The 16,020-nt window shown below is 36.3% G+C and overlaps 1 protein-coding gene and 8 non-coding genes across 9 annotated transcripts; 8 read left to right on the forward strand and 1 right to left on the reverse strand.

Annotated features, from left to right (window-relative positions):
• Positions 1-231: 231 nt before the first annotated feature.
• LOC109241618 (uncharacterized hydrolase YugF) lies at positions 232-14,217 on the reverse strand. The gene is made up of 4 exons (XM_019408382.1): positions 13,408-14,217; positions 1,728-1,820; positions 1,416-1,483; positions 232-1,279 (listed from the first exon to the last, which is right to left on the reverse strand). Exons 1-4 carry the CDS (start codon positions 14,029-14,031, stop codon positions 1,117-1,119), a joined length of 948 nt encoding a protein of 315 aa, XP_019263927.1. The 5' UTR covers positions 14,032-14,217; the 3' UTR covers positions 232-1,116.
• On the forward strand, positions 2,338-2,433 carry TRNAY-GUA. The gene is made up of 2 exons: positions 2,338-2,374; positions 2,398-2,433. It is a non-coding gene; the product is annotated as a tRNA-Tyr (tRNA).
• Positions 3,837-3,932, forward strand: TRNAY-GUA. Its single transcript has 2 exons — positions 3,837-3,873; positions 3,897-3,932. It is a non-coding gene; the product is annotated as a tRNA-Tyr (tRNA).
• Positions 4,964-5,058, forward strand: TRNAY-GUA. Its single transcript has 2 exons — positions 4,964-5,000; positions 5,023-5,058. It is a non-coding gene; the product is annotated as a tRNA-Tyr (tRNA).
• TRNAY-GUA lies at positions 6,253-6,347 on the forward strand. The gene is made up of 2 exons: positions 6,253-6,289; positions 6,312-6,347. It is a non-coding gene; the product is annotated as a tRNA-Tyr (tRNA).
• Positions 7,249-7,342, forward strand: TRNAY-GUA. The gene is made up of 2 exons: positions 7,249-7,285; positions 7,307-7,342. It is a non-coding gene; the product is annotated as a tRNA-Tyr (tRNA).
• TRNAY-GUA lies at positions 8,359-8,452 on the forward strand. The gene is made up of 2 exons: positions 8,359-8,395; positions 8,417-8,452. It is a non-coding gene; the product is annotated as a tRNA-Tyr (tRNA).
• On the forward strand, positions 10,206-10,301 carry TRNAY-GUA. The gene is made up of 2 exons: positions 10,206-10,242; positions 10,266-10,301. It is a non-coding gene; the product is annotated as a tRNA-Tyr (tRNA).
• On the forward strand, positions 11,141-11,234 carry TRNAY-GUA. The gene is made up of 2 exons: positions 11,141-11,177; positions 11,199-11,234. It is a non-coding gene; the product is annotated as a tRNA-Tyr (tRNA).
• Positions 14,218-16,020: the final 1,803 nt, after the last annotated feature.

Here is a 16,020-nt window from a genome sequence, read left to right on the forward strand (position 1 = left end):
GAGTAAATAGTGTTGAAGTATGTGTTAGGAGTGTTTATGTAAAGAGATAGTAAAAGTTAATATGGTCAATTTTATTGCTAATTAATGTTAAAAGGTGAATTTTTAATCTGTGTGAAAACAGCTAAAAAATCACTTATTTTGGACCGGAGGAAGTACCTGAATAGCAAGATATTTAGCTCAAAGTTACACATAAAACAAACATATTTTGAACTCTAAATCTTGAAGGCATGGTGAGCGCAATGCAAAGTCATGTTTATAGTGTAGAAGTCTCACCTAATAATTTTCCCAATTATTCAGCAAATCAATGTTCTTACAAGCACAATTGAACAATCTAGCTGCACCAATTCACACCCTATAATTATTGATGGATTAACTTTAGTATTAAAGAATATAATTATGTCTTCTGCTTCTATATATCTTTCAGCTTATCCAATGGTAGATAGCTCACCCAGCAAAAATAAACTAATAGGTCAAGAATGAAGAAGTTTATATTCTGTATCGTGAATTTTTTCTGGTAATTTGCCTGAATCTCTTGGCTATCTAACTTCATTGCATTATTTGTCACTTGATTCTTGCAATCTCTCGGGGCCTATTCTTGAATCTATTTCGAATTTCACCCGCACAGTGTATTTGTTCGTTGAAGGTAACTCCCTGAACGGAATAATACCATCCTGTATATTCTCCCTCTCATCACTAAGCTACTTAGACTTGAGCTTTAACGAGTTGCCGGGTCCTCTTCCCAAGTCAATTCAAAACCTTATGAGCCTAATGCGACTTGATCTTTTCAGGCCTCAAACATCTTGTGTATCTTGATCTTATGATAGATCAAGTCGAGTTAGGCTCATAAGGTTTTGAATTGACTCGGGAAATGGACCTTGCAACTTAAAACTCAAGTTTGAATAACTTAGTGATTAAAATGGAGAATATACCGGATCATATTTTTCCGTTTAGGGAACTACCTTCAAAGAACAAATACTCTGTGCAGGTGAAGATTCAGGAATAGGCCCCGAGAGATTGCAACAATCAAGTGACAATTAATGCAGTGAAGTTAGGTAGCCAAGAGATTCAGGCAAATTACCAGAAAAATCCCTCCAATGTAATATCTTCTTCACTCTTTTAATCTTGTTTGTGGCAATCGCCATTATTGTCCTGCTTAGTATGAGGGTGAGAATCAAGAAGGAAAGACTTCAAGTGTTTGTAAAGCTCCTTCGGTTTCTCCATGTTAATTGCATGTCCCGCATCCTTTATTATCACGAGTTGGGCGTTCTCGCCTAAATGCCTGCTCCATCAAAGCGAATTCAGACAAAACACTAAGTTAGTCGTTTAATTCTTGTAAGTGGAGGGGATTGAATGGAGGAAACATTAAAAATTGAAACAAAAAAGGAAATGAACTAGTCTAGTATTGTAAGATTGACCTTTTTAATCTGTGAGCCAATTCCAGTGGGAATATCTGATCATATTCTCCCCATATTATCAACGTGGGCTGCGTAAAGGAGGTAAACACAGTTAAGAGAGCTCAGATCGATGAGAGAACATCAGAAAGGGAACTAATGACAAGCGGTAATTATTGAACTTTTTTTGCCGAGGGTCTATCGGAAACAACCTCTTCTCCACAGGTTAAGGGTAAGGTCTGCATACATACTACCCTCCCCAAACCCCACTTGTGGGATTATACTGGATTGTTGTTGATGTAAGTGGCAGAGATGAGATCATAGTTTTGTACGAACCTGAGTAATATTAGGAAGATCAGAGAACTTTCTGTTATTGTGTAATGCTTCGATCAACTCCTTTCTTTCTTGATGATTAACTGTGCACATTACCTGCAACAACAAGAAAACAAAACACGTAAATACCAACTTCAAGTTGAACGATTGTGACATATATTCAAACTTCTAGTACTAATGAGAAGCCAAATGTAAATAAGAGCTGGATTAGTTGATGCATCCGCTAAATGTCTATAGCATCTTCGTCTAGCTGCGGTCAAAATTCTACTAGGTGAAAGCCTCAAAGTTGATTTCACGGACCCTCCTCGTATTTCTAGTATATTGTACAATAGCAGTGCATATTTCACACATCCATTTATCATCTCCCACAAGACAATATCTATGAGAAAACTTAAAACTTCTTTTCTCACAATTAACGTCCATGTTTGAACTCCATTTCCAAAAAACATATAGGAGTCAAAACTAAAGTCCTCAAAAGGTCATTGCATAACTCCGTATCACTAGTGAACAACATTCAGCAGTAGCTTTGATCTGAAAGTCATTCTTGGAACAAAACAAGATAGACATGTTTTAATGTTTTCAAAACTATAGCATTGGAAAGAATCAATAGCAACCGACCTTAGCTCAGTTGGTAGAGCGGAGGACTGTAGTTGGGGTGTAAAACCTATCAGATATCCTTAGGTCGCTGGTTCGAATCCGGCAGGTCGGATTGATTCTTTTTGCCATCTTCTTTTAATAATTATTTTAATCTGTAGAGGATAGGTTTCCCATATAATATAGTCCTACTCTGATAGAGGTGCATGAAAACAGTTTATTACCATTATTTTTGGAGATAGCAACTTATAAAAATATATTTGTGTCAGTAGTATCAGATTCCCTGCAATCTCCTATTTCTAAATCCAAGCAGAGGCTTAAAATTTTAGTGAGAAATCCAGACCAAAAAAAACTAGCTTATCTATACCAAAGTAAGAAAACAACAAGCACCCAACTGTCACAAATGTCTTGAAATATCAATACAACAACTGTGCCTCAATCTCAAACAAGTCGGGCCGGCTATATGAATACTTACTAACCATGTTTCTCCATTTAAATTCATCTTAGGTCAACATTATGTTTCGTTTCTTGACATACCAGTCTCTGTCAAAATTTCAAGAGTACATGCTATAAATAATATTTGACAAAAAGAAAAAGGGGCACCAGGTGGTGAGGGGAAGGAAAGAATTTATCCTTGAAATACGAATAGCTTATCAAATTTCAAGAATAAATGCTACATATAATATTTACATCAACAACAAACCCAATGTAATCCCATAAATGGGGTATGGGGAGGGTAGTGTGTACGCAGACCTTACCCCTACCTTATAAAGATAGAGAGGTTGTTTCCGATAGACCCTCGGCTCAAGGAAAGGTGTCCTACGTATAATATTAGAGAAAGAGAAAGCACAACAACAACAACAACAACAACAACAAACCCAGTGCAGACCGCGCTTGTGGGATCACACTGCGTTAGTTGGTTGTTGTTGTAAAGGGGCGCACCAGGGTGGTGGAGGGGAAGGAAAGAGTTTATATAGACAATCAGACAGCAAGAGCTTGAAATCTGATACATAGGCGTGAAAACACAGAAGGAACACCTACAGAACAAATAGTGGTGCAAAAGGAACATCATAAGAGCAAATAACTAGAAGGATGCAATGCACATAGATCATGACAATTTGGGCTTCTTTGGAGCCCGAACTGGTAGAAGATATTGTAAACTTCAGGAAAAAAGGTACACATGTAACCATACATCTTATAATAAACTTTAAGAGTTTCTTCTCAACTTCATGTTTTTGAAGTTGTAGATGGAAGACGAAATTCAGTCTTGGAAATCACTAAGTAAGATCACAATACAATGTTATCAAGATTTGAAGGTACAGGCAAGATCAAGCAACAACAAAACCATTTTCAAGGCATTAGCATGAGTTATCCAACTTTAAAAGGTCATTGCATAACTCGATATCACTGGTGAACAACACTCAACAGTAGTTGATTGGAAAGTCGTTCTTCGAACAAAACAAGATAGACATGTTTTAATGTTTTCAAAACTATAGCATTGGAAAGAATCAATAGCAACCGACCTTAGCTCAGTTGGTAGAGCGGAGGACTGTAGTTGGGGTGTAAAACCTATCAGATATCGTTAGGTCGCTGGTTCGAATCCGGCAGGTCGGATTGATTCTTTTGCCATCTTCTTTCTCTTATTTTAGTCATACGTTTTTTTATAAGGTAAGACTTTCTTATATATATTTTTAATCTGGAGAAGAGGGATTTTTCATATAATATAGTCCTAACTCTGACAAGAGGTGCATGAAAACAGTTTATTAGCATTAGTTTTGGCTATAGAAACTTATAAAAACATTTTCTTGTTTCAGTTGTGTCAGATTCCCTGCAATCTCCTATTTCTTAATCCAGGCAAAGGCTTAAGATTTCAGTGAGAAACCTAGACCCACAACCAGTGGCGAAGCCACATGGTCATAAGGGTGGTCAACTGACCACCCTTCGTCGAAAAATTGCACTGTGTACATTGATAAAATATTACGTTTTAGATGTATATAATACATATTGAACACCCTTTGTCAGAAAAAATTTTCACTTCTTTTAAATTTGAACACCCTTGGAGAAATTCCTAGCTTCGCCACTGCACACAACAACTAGCTTCTTTATCAATGTAAGAAAACAACAAGCATCCAATTCCAACTGTCACAAATGTCTTGAAATACCAATAGGTGGTGGAAGGGAAAAAGTTTACACAGACGAACAGCAATAACATGAAATCCGATACTTAGGCGTGGACATGCAGAAGGAATGCCTACAGAACAAGTAGAGGTACAAAAGGAACATCATAAGAGCAAATAAATAGAAAATGCCAATGCACATAGATCATGACTATTTGGGCTTCTTTGTAGCCCGAACTGGTAGAAGAATAATGTATACATCAGGCAAAAAAGTGGACAAAATGAAACATCTTATAAACAACTTTCAAAATCTATATCTCAACTTCATATATTTGAAATTGGAATTGGAAGACAAAATTCATTCTTGGAACTCAGTAGGTAAGATCACCTTACAATGTTATCAAGATTCCAAGGTACAGTCAAGATAAAAAAAGTAACCTACTGAAGTGAAAACTGATTCTTGGAACAGAACAAGATAGACATTTTTAATGTTTTCAAAACCACAGCATTGGAAAGAATCAATAGCAACCGACCTTAGCTCAGTTGGTAGAGCGGAGGACTGTAGTGGGGTGTAAAGCCTATCAGATATCCTTAGGTCGCTGGTTCGAATCCGGCAGGTCGGATTGATTCTTTTGCCATATTTTTTATTATTTATAATTACTTTAATCTTGAGAAGAGGGGTTTTCCATATAATATACTGCCATTCTGACAAGAGGTGCATTAAAATAATTTATCACCATTGTTTTTGGCAATAGCAACTTATAAAAAATACATTCTTGAGTCAGTTGTGTGAGATTCCCTGCAATTTCCAATTTCTTAATCCAGGCAGAGGCCTAAAATTTCAGTGAGAAACACAGACCTAAAACAACTAGTTCTCCATACCAATTAAATAGAAAAACAAGCTCCAAACCGTCACAAATGTCTTGAAATACCAATCATTTATCAAATTTCAAGAGTATATATTACATATAATATTTCAGAAAGAGAAAGAGGGTACCAGGGTGGTGGAACGGATGGGAAGAGTTTATATAGACAAACAGACAGCAAGAACTTTAAACCGATACTTAGGCTTGAACGGAATGCCTAGAGAACAAGTAGTGGTGCAAAAGGAACATCATACGAGCAAATAACTAGAAGGATGCAATGCACATAGATCATGACAATTTAGGCTTCACTGGAGCGAGAACTGGTAGAAGAAATAATGTCTTCAGGTCAAAAGGTAGATAAATCATCAAACATCTTATAAACAGCTTCAAGAGTTTCTTCCTCAACTTCATATATTTGAAATTGTAGATGGAAGACCAAATTCATTATTGGAACTCACTAAGTAAGATCACTATACAATGTTATCAAGATTCCAAGGTACATGCAAGATCAAGCAAAAAAGGGCAGCCCGGTGCACTAAGCTCCCGCTATGCGCCGGGTCCGGGGAAGGACTGGACTACAAGGGTCTATTGCAGCCTTATCCTATATTTCTGCAAGAGGTTGTTTCCACGGCTCGAACCTGTGACCTCCTAGTCACATGGAAGCAACTTTACCAGTTACGCCAAGGCTCCCCTTCATGCAAGATCAAGCAACAACAAAACATTTTTTAAGGCATAAGCATGAACTCCCCAACTTTATTTTATTTTTTGATAAGGAAAAGATGCTCATGCTCATGAAATAGACATTAGCATGAGCTCCCCAGCTTTCAAAGATCATTGCATAAATTTTTACAACAATATTCAGCAGTAGCCTTGAGTATTTCACTCTTGGAACAAGACAAGACAGACATTTTAATGTTGTCAAAACCACTGCATGGGAAGAATCAATAGCAACCGACCTTAGCTCAGTTGGTAGAGCGGAGGACTGTAGTGGGGTGTAAAGCCTATCAGATATCCTTAGGTCGCTGGTTCGAATCCGGCAGGTCGGATTGATTCTTTTGCCATGTTCTTTCAATAATTAAATTAATCTGGAGAAGAGGGGTTTTCCATATAATATACTCCTACTCTGACAAGAGGTGCATGAAAACAATTTATTACCATTATGTTTGGCCATAGTAACTTACAAAAATATATCCTTGTGTCAGTAGTGTGAGATTCCCTGCAATCTCCTATTTCTTAATCCAGGCAGAGGCTTAAATTTTTTGTGAGAAACGCAGACCCACAAAAACTAGCTTCTCAATACCAATGTAAGAAAACAACAAGCACCCAACTGTCACAAATGTATTGGAATATCAATACAATAAATGCGCCTCGGTCCCAAACAAGTTGGGTCGGCTATATGAATCCTCACTAACCATATTTCTCCATTTAAATTCATGCCAGACCAACATCATATTTCATTTCCTGAAATACCAATCGTTTATCAAATATCAAGAGTACGTGCCACATGTAATATTTGGGAAAGAGAAAGGGGTGCACCAGGGTGGTGGAGGGGAAGGAAAGAGTTTATAAGGACAAACAGATAGCAAGAACTTGAAATCCGATACTTAGGTGTGAAGACGCAGAAGGAATGCCTAGATAACAAGTAGTGGTGCAAAAGGAACATCATAAGAGCAAATAATGGACACTTAGACGAAAAGGTAGACGAGTAACCAAACATCTTATAAACAACATTAAAAGTCTATTCCTCAACTTCATATGCGTGAAACTAGAGATAGAAGACAAAATTCATTCTTGGAACTCACCAAGTAAGATCACCTTACTATGTCATCAAGTTTCCAAGGTACAGGCAAGATCAAACAGTAACCTACTGAAGTGAGAACTGATATCATGGAACACAACAAGACAGAATGTTTTCAAAACCACAGCATTAGAAAGAATCAATAGCAGCCGACCTTAGCTCAGTTGGTAGAGCGGACGACCGTAGTGTGTGTAAAACCTATCAGATATCCTTAGGTCGCTGGTTCGAATCCGGCAGGTCGGATTGATTCTTTTGCCATTTTTTTTAAATAATTATTTTAATCTGAAGGGGAGCCATGGCGTAACTGGTAAATTTGATGCCATGTGACCAGGAGGTCAAGGGTTCAAGTCATGGAAACAACCTCTTGCAGAAATGCAGGGTAAGACTGCGTACAGTAGACCCTTGTGGTCCGGCCCTTCCCCAGACCCCGCGCGTAGCGGGAGCTTAGTGCACCGGGCTGCCCTTTTTTTTAATCTGGAGAAGAGAGGTTTCCCATATAATATAGACCTACTCTGGACAAGAGGTGCATGAAAACAGTTTATTATCATTATTTTTGGCTATAGCAACTTATAAAAATATATTCTTATGTCAGTAGTGTCAGATTCCCTGCAATCTCCAATTTCTTAATTCAGGCAGAGGATTAAAATTTTCGTGAGAAATGCAGACCCACAGAAACTACCTTCTATATACTAATGTAAGAAAACAGCAAGCACCCAACTGTCACAAATGTCTTGAAATATCAATACAACAATTGCGCCTCAGTCTCAAACAAGTCAGACCATCCTTATTAACCATGTTTCTCTATTTAAATTCATTTTACGCCAACATTATATTTCATTTCTTGAAATACCAATCGTATGTCAAATTCAAGAGTACATGCTACATACAATATTTGAGAAAGAGAAAGGGGCGGAACCAGGGTAATGGAGGGGAAGGAAAGAGTTCATATAGACAAACATACAGCAAGAACTTGAAATCTGACACTTAGGCGTGCGACGCAGAAGGAATGCCTAGAGCACAAAGTGGTGCAAAAGGAACAACATCAGAGCAAACAATGTACACTTCAGGAGAAAAGATAGACAAGTAACCAATCATTTTATAAACAACTTTAAAGATCACTTTACAATGTTATCAAGATTCCAAGGTACAGGCGAGATCAAACAGCAACCTACTGAAGTGAGAACTGATATCATGGAACACAACAAGATAGACATTCTTAATGTTTTCAAAAGCACAGCATTGAAGAGAATCAATAGCAACCGACCTTAGCTCAGTTGGTAGAGCGGAGGACTGTAGTGGGTGTAAAACCTATCAGATATCCTTAGGTCGCTGGTTCGAATCCGGCAGGTCGGATTGATTCTTTTGCCATATTTTTTTAATTTATAATTATTTTAATCTTGAGAAGAGGGGTTTGCCATATAATATACTGCCATTCTGACAAGAGGTGCATTAAAAGAACTAATCACCACTGTTTTTGGCAATAGCAACTTATAAAAAATACATTCTTGTGTCAGTTGTGTAAGATTCCCTGCAATATCCAATTTCTTAATCCAGGCAGAGGCTTACAATTTCAGTGAGAAATACAGATCCAAAACAACTAGTTCTCCATACTAATGTAATAGAAAAACAAGCTCCCAACCGTCACAAATGTCTTGAAATACCAATCATTTGGAAAATTTCAAGAGTATATACTACACATAATATTTGAGATAGAGAAAGAGGGCACCAGGGTGGCGGAACGGAAGGAAAGAGTTTATATAGAAAGACAGCAAGAACTTTAAACCGATACTTAGGCGTGAAAACGCAGAAAGAATGCCTGCTTGTTAAAAGAATGCAGAAGAAATGCCTAGAGAACAAGTGGTGCAAAAGGAACTAGAAGGAAGCAATGCACGTAGATCATTACAATTTGGGCTTATTTGGGTAAAAATAGCACGGTCTAGCCAGTTTTCGGACTGGTCATTCAAAAATAGCCAGCGTTTACAAAGTCAATGAAAAATAGCCACTATTTTGCTGCAACAGAGACCGGTCCAGCATAATATACTGGAGTTCGGTGCACCTGTGTATGAACTTCCAGCATATTATGCTAGAACTCCAACACACAGAAAGTTCCAGCATAATATACTGGAGATTCGAGCACTTGTGTATGAACTTCCAGCATATTATACTGGACCGGTATACTTTGCTGGAACTCCAGTATATTATGCTGGAGTTCTAGTGTACTTATGCTGGAACTCCATCATATTAAGCTGGAGTTCCAGCATACTTATCCTGGAACTCCAGTATAATATGCTGGAGTTCAAGTATACTTATGCTGGAACTCCAGCATAATATACTGGCGTATTTTCCGGGTTTTGAACAGTATTTTCCCTCAGATCTATCTTTACATGAAAAGTGGCTAAATTCCGATTACTTTTGAAACTGTGCTATTTTTGAACGACCACTTGTAAATCTGGCTATTTTTGAATTTCTCCCGTTATTTGGAGCAGAACTGGTAGAAGAAATAACGCCTTCGGGTCAAAAGGTATATAAGTCATCAAACATCTTATAAACAGCTTCAAGAGTTTTTTCCTCAACTTCTTATATTTGAAATTGTAGATGGAAGACGAAATTCATTATTGGAACTCACTAAGTAAGATCACTTTACAATGTTATCAAGATTCCAAGGTACATGCAAGATCAAGCAAAAAAGGGCAGCCCGATGCACTAAGCTCCGGCTATGCGTGGGGTCGGGAGAAGGGCCCGACCAAAGGGTCTATTATATGCAGCCTTACCCTGCATTTCTGCAAAAGGCTGTTTCCACGGCTCGAACCCGTGACATTCTGGTCAAATGGCAACAACTTTACCAGTTACGCCAAGGCTCCCCTTCATGCAAGATCAAACAACAAGAAAACAATTTTCAAGGCATTAGCATGAACTCCCAATTTTGTTTTATTTTTTTGATAAGGAAAAAAACGCTCATGCTCAATAGGCATTAGCATGAGCTCCCCGGCTTTAAAAGATCATTGCATAACTTCATACAACAATATTCAGCAGTAGCTTCATTCTTGGAACAAGACAAGGTAGACATTTTAATGTTTTCAAAACCACTGGAAAGAATCAATAGCAACCGACCTTAGCTCAGTTGGTAGAGCGGAGGACTGTAGTTGGGGTGTAAAACCTATCAGATATCCTTAGGTCGCTGGTTCGAATCCGGCAGGTCGGATTGATTCTTTTGCCATCTTCTTTCTCTTTTTTCTTATAATTATTTTAATCTGAAGAGGGTTTTTATATAATATACTCTCACTCTGACAAGAGGTACATGAAAAGTATTTATTATTATCTTTGGCAATAGCAACTTTTAAAAATATATCTTGTGTCAGTAGTTTGAGATTCCCTGCATTCTCCAATTTCTTAATCCAGGCAGAGGCTTAAATTTTCAGTGAGAAACCCAGACCCACAACAACTAACTTCTTTATCAATGTAAGAAAACAACAAGCATGCAACTCTCATAAGAGCAAATAACTAGAAAATGCCAAGGATATACACTGCATAACCTTTGAGAAAGAGAAAAGGGGCACCAGGGTGGTGGAGGGGAAGGAAAGAATTCATATGGACAAACAGACAGCAATGACTTTAAACCGATACTTGGGCATAAAATGAAGAAGGAGCCTAGGGAACAAGTAGTGGTGCAAAAGGAACATCATAAGAGCAAATAACTAGAAAATGCCAATGCACAGAGATCATGACGATTTGGGCTTCTTTGGAGCCCCAACTGGTAGAAGAATAATGTACACATCAGGGGAAAAGGTGGACAAAATCAAACATCTTATAAACAACTTTATAAGTCTATTTCTCAACTTCATATATTTGAAACTGGAGATGGAAGAGAAAATTAATTCTTGGAACTCACTAAGTAAGATCACCTTACAATGTTATCAAGATTCCAAGGTACAGTCAAGATCAAACAGGAACCTAGTGAAGTGAAAACTGATTCTTGGAACACAACAACATAGACATTCTTAATGTTTTCAAAACCACAGCATTGGAAAGAATCAATAGCAACCGACCTTAGCTCAGTTGGTAGAGCGGAGGACTGTAGTGGGTGTAAAACCTATCAGATATCCTTAGGTCGCTGGTTCGAATCCGGCAGGTCGGATTGATTCTTTTTCCATGTTCTTTCTCCTTTTTTATAAGTATTTTAATCTAGAGAAGAGGGGTTTTCCTTTTAATACACTTCCACTCTGACTAGAGGTGCATGGAAAGTATTTACTACCATTATCTTAGGCAATAGCAACTTTTAAAATTATATTCTTGTGTCAGTAGTTTGAGATTCCCTGCAAATTCTTGTTTCTTAATCCAGGGAGAGGTTAAAATTTCAGTGAGAAACCCAGACCCACAACAACTAGCTTCTTTATGAATGCAAGAAACCAAGCACTTAACACAAATGTCTTGAAATACCAATCATTTATCAAGATTTCAAGAATATATACTACATATGGTATTTGATAAAGAAAGGGAGAACCAGGACGGTGGAGGGAAGGAAAGAGTTCAGATAGACAAACAGACAACAAGAACTTGAAAACTGATACTTATGCGTGAAAACGCAGAAGGAAAGCCTAGAGAACAAGTAGTGGTGCGAAGGAACAACATAAGAGCAAATAATTAGAAGGATGCAATGCACATAGATCATTACAATTTGGATTTCTTTGGAGCCAGACCAGAATTGGTACAGGAAACAATGTACACTTCTGGCCAAAAGGTAAATAAGTCACCAAAAATCTTATAAACAACTTCATAAAATTTTTATCGTCAACATCATATACTTGAAGTTGAAGACATTATTCATTATTGGAAATCACTAAGTAAGATTACCTTACAATGTTATCATGATTCGAAGGGAGAGGCAAGATCAAACAATAACCAAACTATTCTCAAGGCATTAGCATAAGCTCCCCAATAAACCCAAATTTCTTTTCATGTATCGAAAACCAACAATTCATGATTCTCATACAGCAATATTGAAGACAACAACCATCCAACAGTCACAAATATCCTCAAAACATAGATTTCCTGATTTTTCATAATGCAATATAGGAAAAGAACCCCTATCCAACTGTCACAAATATTTCCCAATGCAAATTGATCAAACTCTTAACACTGCATTGTCTGTGCATATGAAAGAAGGAAAGGGAAAAGAAGAGTTAATAGCAGAGAGATGGACATAAAATCTTGAACTGGCTGAGGGAATGTATTGAGAAAAAGTAATGATGCAAAATAACACCATGAGGTCAAAAAGTATGATTACCAGAATTACTTGGAATAACTAATGAACATTCTTCAGGCCACAAGCCAAAGCTCACCAAAGCATATATAAACAATCCAGAAGTTTATCCATCAAGTTCATATTTGTAAAATGGATAGAGAATAAACATTATTGGAATTTAATAAGATAGATCACCTTATAATATTAAACTAGGCAGGGGTTTATACAACCGACCTTAGCTCAGTTGGTAGAGCGGAGGACTGTAGTTGGGGGTGTAAACCTTTCAGATATCCTTAGGTCACTGGTCCGGTAGGTCGGATTAAATTATTTTCAATAATATTCTTTTAGCAACTTGCTGGAGGAAGAGGGGTCATAAATCACACCCCAATGTGACAAGAGGTACACAGAAACTATTTTTTAACAGTAGGCATCAGACTTACTTATAATCCTCAATTCTTCTATCTTGGGAGAAACTCTTAAAAGATTAAAACTCCAAAACCTTCAAGAATCCTACTTTCCCAACAACTACGCCTCAATCCCAAACAAGTTGGGGTCGACAATATGAATCCTCACTTCTCCATTTAAGCTCAACTCATGTCATAATCGTATCAAATAAAATAGAAGTGAAAAATAAGTTTTATATATAATAGTAACAATAATAATAATAATATTAGAAGTTCTCTAGCAAGTCTAGAAACTATTACCAACTAGTCGATATTTTCTTCCAGTGTGTCCTATATTTAGCCAAGTCGGAATTGATTCCAATGATCTCATTAGTTCTAATAAACCAAGATTCAATCTTTATACCTAATACATGAACTGCACAAACACAGATTAGCTAATCATGTAAATTTATAAATTCCAACATTATCAACAACAACAACAAACCCAGTAATTTCCCACAAGTAGGGTCTAGGGAGGGTTAGATGTACGCAGCCTTACCCCTACCACGGAAGGGCAGAGAAGCTGTTTCAAATAGACGCTCGGCTGGTATAAATTCCAACATCACAATTAACAAAATCAGTGAGAAAGAAAAGGATATAAAAGTGAGAAATCAAAGACTTACATCAATAAAATCATTGAGGAAACAAGAAGGAACCTTCTGAGCAGGCTTATAAAAGGATAATTTCATAAGCTGCCTCAACTTCTCAGGAGTTTGTGGCAACAAAATTGAAACAGCCTCCTCTACACTTTTCACTTGAAGCATCCCATTTTCCATATCCTTTTCCTCAAGACAAACACCAGAACACCCTAAAACAACTCTCTCCACTGCCTCAGGAAACTGAACAGCCATACTATACCCTACAAAACCACCATAACTCAACCCCACAACTGTCATTTTCTTAACCCCATAAACTTCCATTATCCTCATAACACACTGTGCTTGAAAAAGTTCACTTCTTTCAGGTCTAGTAGTATAAGATTCACCAAAAAATAACAAGTCAGGAACATAAAGATTGAATCTTGATGATAAAGGTGAGATGAATTCATTCCATTGCCACATTGCATTAGCTCCAATTCCATGAATAAGGACTAAAGTGGGCTTTTTTTCTTTGTGGTTTTTAGGAATCCAACAATGCATAATAGTACCATCAGTTAAATCTGTAGTGGAAGATTTTAGGCCTGAGTTTGAAAAAGAGTATTTAAAGCACCAGTTTCTTGATGCAGTAAAGCTGCAACACTTGGCCATATCCTAGTTGGAAATTTAATACAACAATCTTTGATTTGAGAAAAACTGTGAGCACTAAAAAGACAAAAAGACAGTGGCAATCTGAGAACTTTTTGGGTTCAGATTCTTTTTTTTTTTTCTGGACAAAGCAAGGAATTTAGTGGGAAAAAAGGTGTTGTACAGGGAATGTAGGATTCTGATAATTGTTCCCTGTCACTTGCCAGATTGTTTGCTTTTGCTTTATAAATGTATATTAATACACGTAATTATTGTTTTATATTATATTCCACATAAAATAACATAATGAGGCTAACCAAATATAGTATGAAATTATGTGGTGATTATTCTTTTTATTGTACATTCCTAGTGTCACAAACTCACAATAGAAGGAAATAATGTACCACCAAAAGATGTGGTGAAGTGGATGAGACTACTCTTTCTTTAACTAGAGGTTTCGGGTTCGAGCCTGAGTATGGAAAAATCCTTAGTAGGGTGCATTTCCCCTGAATGGGGCCTTATGTGGCGTAAATCCGAATATAATCGGGCTCTAATGCAGGTACAAGACATTGGGTGAAAAACCAAAAAAAAAGGAAATAATGAAGCATAATTAAAAGATCAAATAATGAGTATACGGAATAATGAAGTTTTTAAATGATTAAAAAGGCTTCAAAAAGATAATTATTTAATGTAAAAATAGATGATGAAGATTATACTAAATTACTAGCTATTGTATTTCAAAGGATCTTTACTACTACTACAACAACAATAACCCGGTATAATGCTAGAAGTAAGGGGTTTGGGGAGGATAGTGTGTACGTAGACCTTACCCCTATCCCGATGAAGTAGAAATGTTGTTTCCGATAAACCCTCGGCTCAAGAAAACGAAAAAAAATGGGATCTTTACTGAACCTAATTAAAAAGTATATAAAATATGTATATTTTCTGAATATATACATATATATATATATATATATATATATATATATATATATATATACAAAAATATATATATTTTATCAACTGTTATTTTTTGAAGCAGCTAAAATATACATTTCTCAAATTTATATACTACCAATTAAACACTTGATTTCTATACCTATTAAACACCTACTATTAGCCAACCAGAAAAAATAATGGGTTGGGACCCGCTTTTATTTTTTTCATTTTTTTAAATGATGAGTTGTAGGCTAGTTATAGTATCGAAAAACAGTTTGAATAATTCCATGTGTCTTCATTGAAAATGATATTCTACCTAAATATTGTAGAAAAAATGAACAAAAATAATTTTTTTATATGGCTAGGAATAGAACAACGCAGAGTGAAGGTTGAGCTACTATACTTCAATCATTGACCAATGACTATAGTAGCTTTTGAATCTAACTCGATTATCTTTTTAAGGTTGATAGACTTGTAAATAAACGAAAAATGAATGATTAAAGAACTAAGTGAAATCAGCTAATAATGTGGCGAGACGGATACAATTCTTCTGTCTTTAATTAGAGGTTTCGAGTTGAGCTCTAGAAATATTAATAAAAAAAATAATTGGAAGAGTTTCCTCCTTAATAAAATTTACGTGGCACAATCTAAATTAGTCAATTAAAAAAAAGTGTAAAATCACTAGAAATGAATAATCAATCACACTTCTTCAACTAGATTGCTTCCTCTAGTTATAAAATTTCTGTACGTCTCTTGAAAAACATATGATAGCTTTAATTATAAGAGAATTTGTCTAGAAATGCCCTTTAACTTGGATATCAATTTAATTAGCATTCTACTAATTTGAGCCGTTAGGATAAATTTGGAAAATGAAAAAGTATAGTAATAATGTTGCTAATGTTTCTAATACGTCAAACATTTTGGACCAATTTAATTTATCAGTAGAGCCGTTATGCTTATACTAAACTTGTTAAGAAAATGAGATATAATCAAGATATATCTTTTTGATCAGAGGTTAAATCAATCATCACTTGAAGAATTAAGCAAAAAAATATTAGTATATGAGAAAATCAA

This window comes from Nicotiana attenuata, unplaced genomic scaffold (assembly GCF_001879085.1).
Source record: "Nicotiana attenuata strain UT unplaced genomic scaffold, NIATTr2, whole genome shotgun sequence".
Taxonomy (NCBI): domain Eukaryota; kingdom Viridiplantae; phylum Streptophyta; class Magnoliopsida; order Solanales; family Solanaceae; genus Nicotiana; species Nicotiana attenuata.

Bases quoted from the DNA above. Each gene is read 5' to 3' on its own strand.
- LOC109241618 (XM_019408382.1), bottom strand. From the start codon at position 14,031: ATGGCCAAGTGTTGCAGCTTTACTGCATCAAGAAACTGGTGCTTTAAA. The intron at 1,821-13,407 runs GTAAGTCTTTGA...TTGTTGTTGCAG, and splicing joins TCCTCAATGATTTTATTGAT to GTAATGTGCACAGTTAATCA. The intron at 1,280-1,415 runs GTCAATCTTACA...TTGATGGAGCAG, and splicing joins TTGGCTCACAGATTAAAAAG to GCATTTAGGCGAGAACGCCC.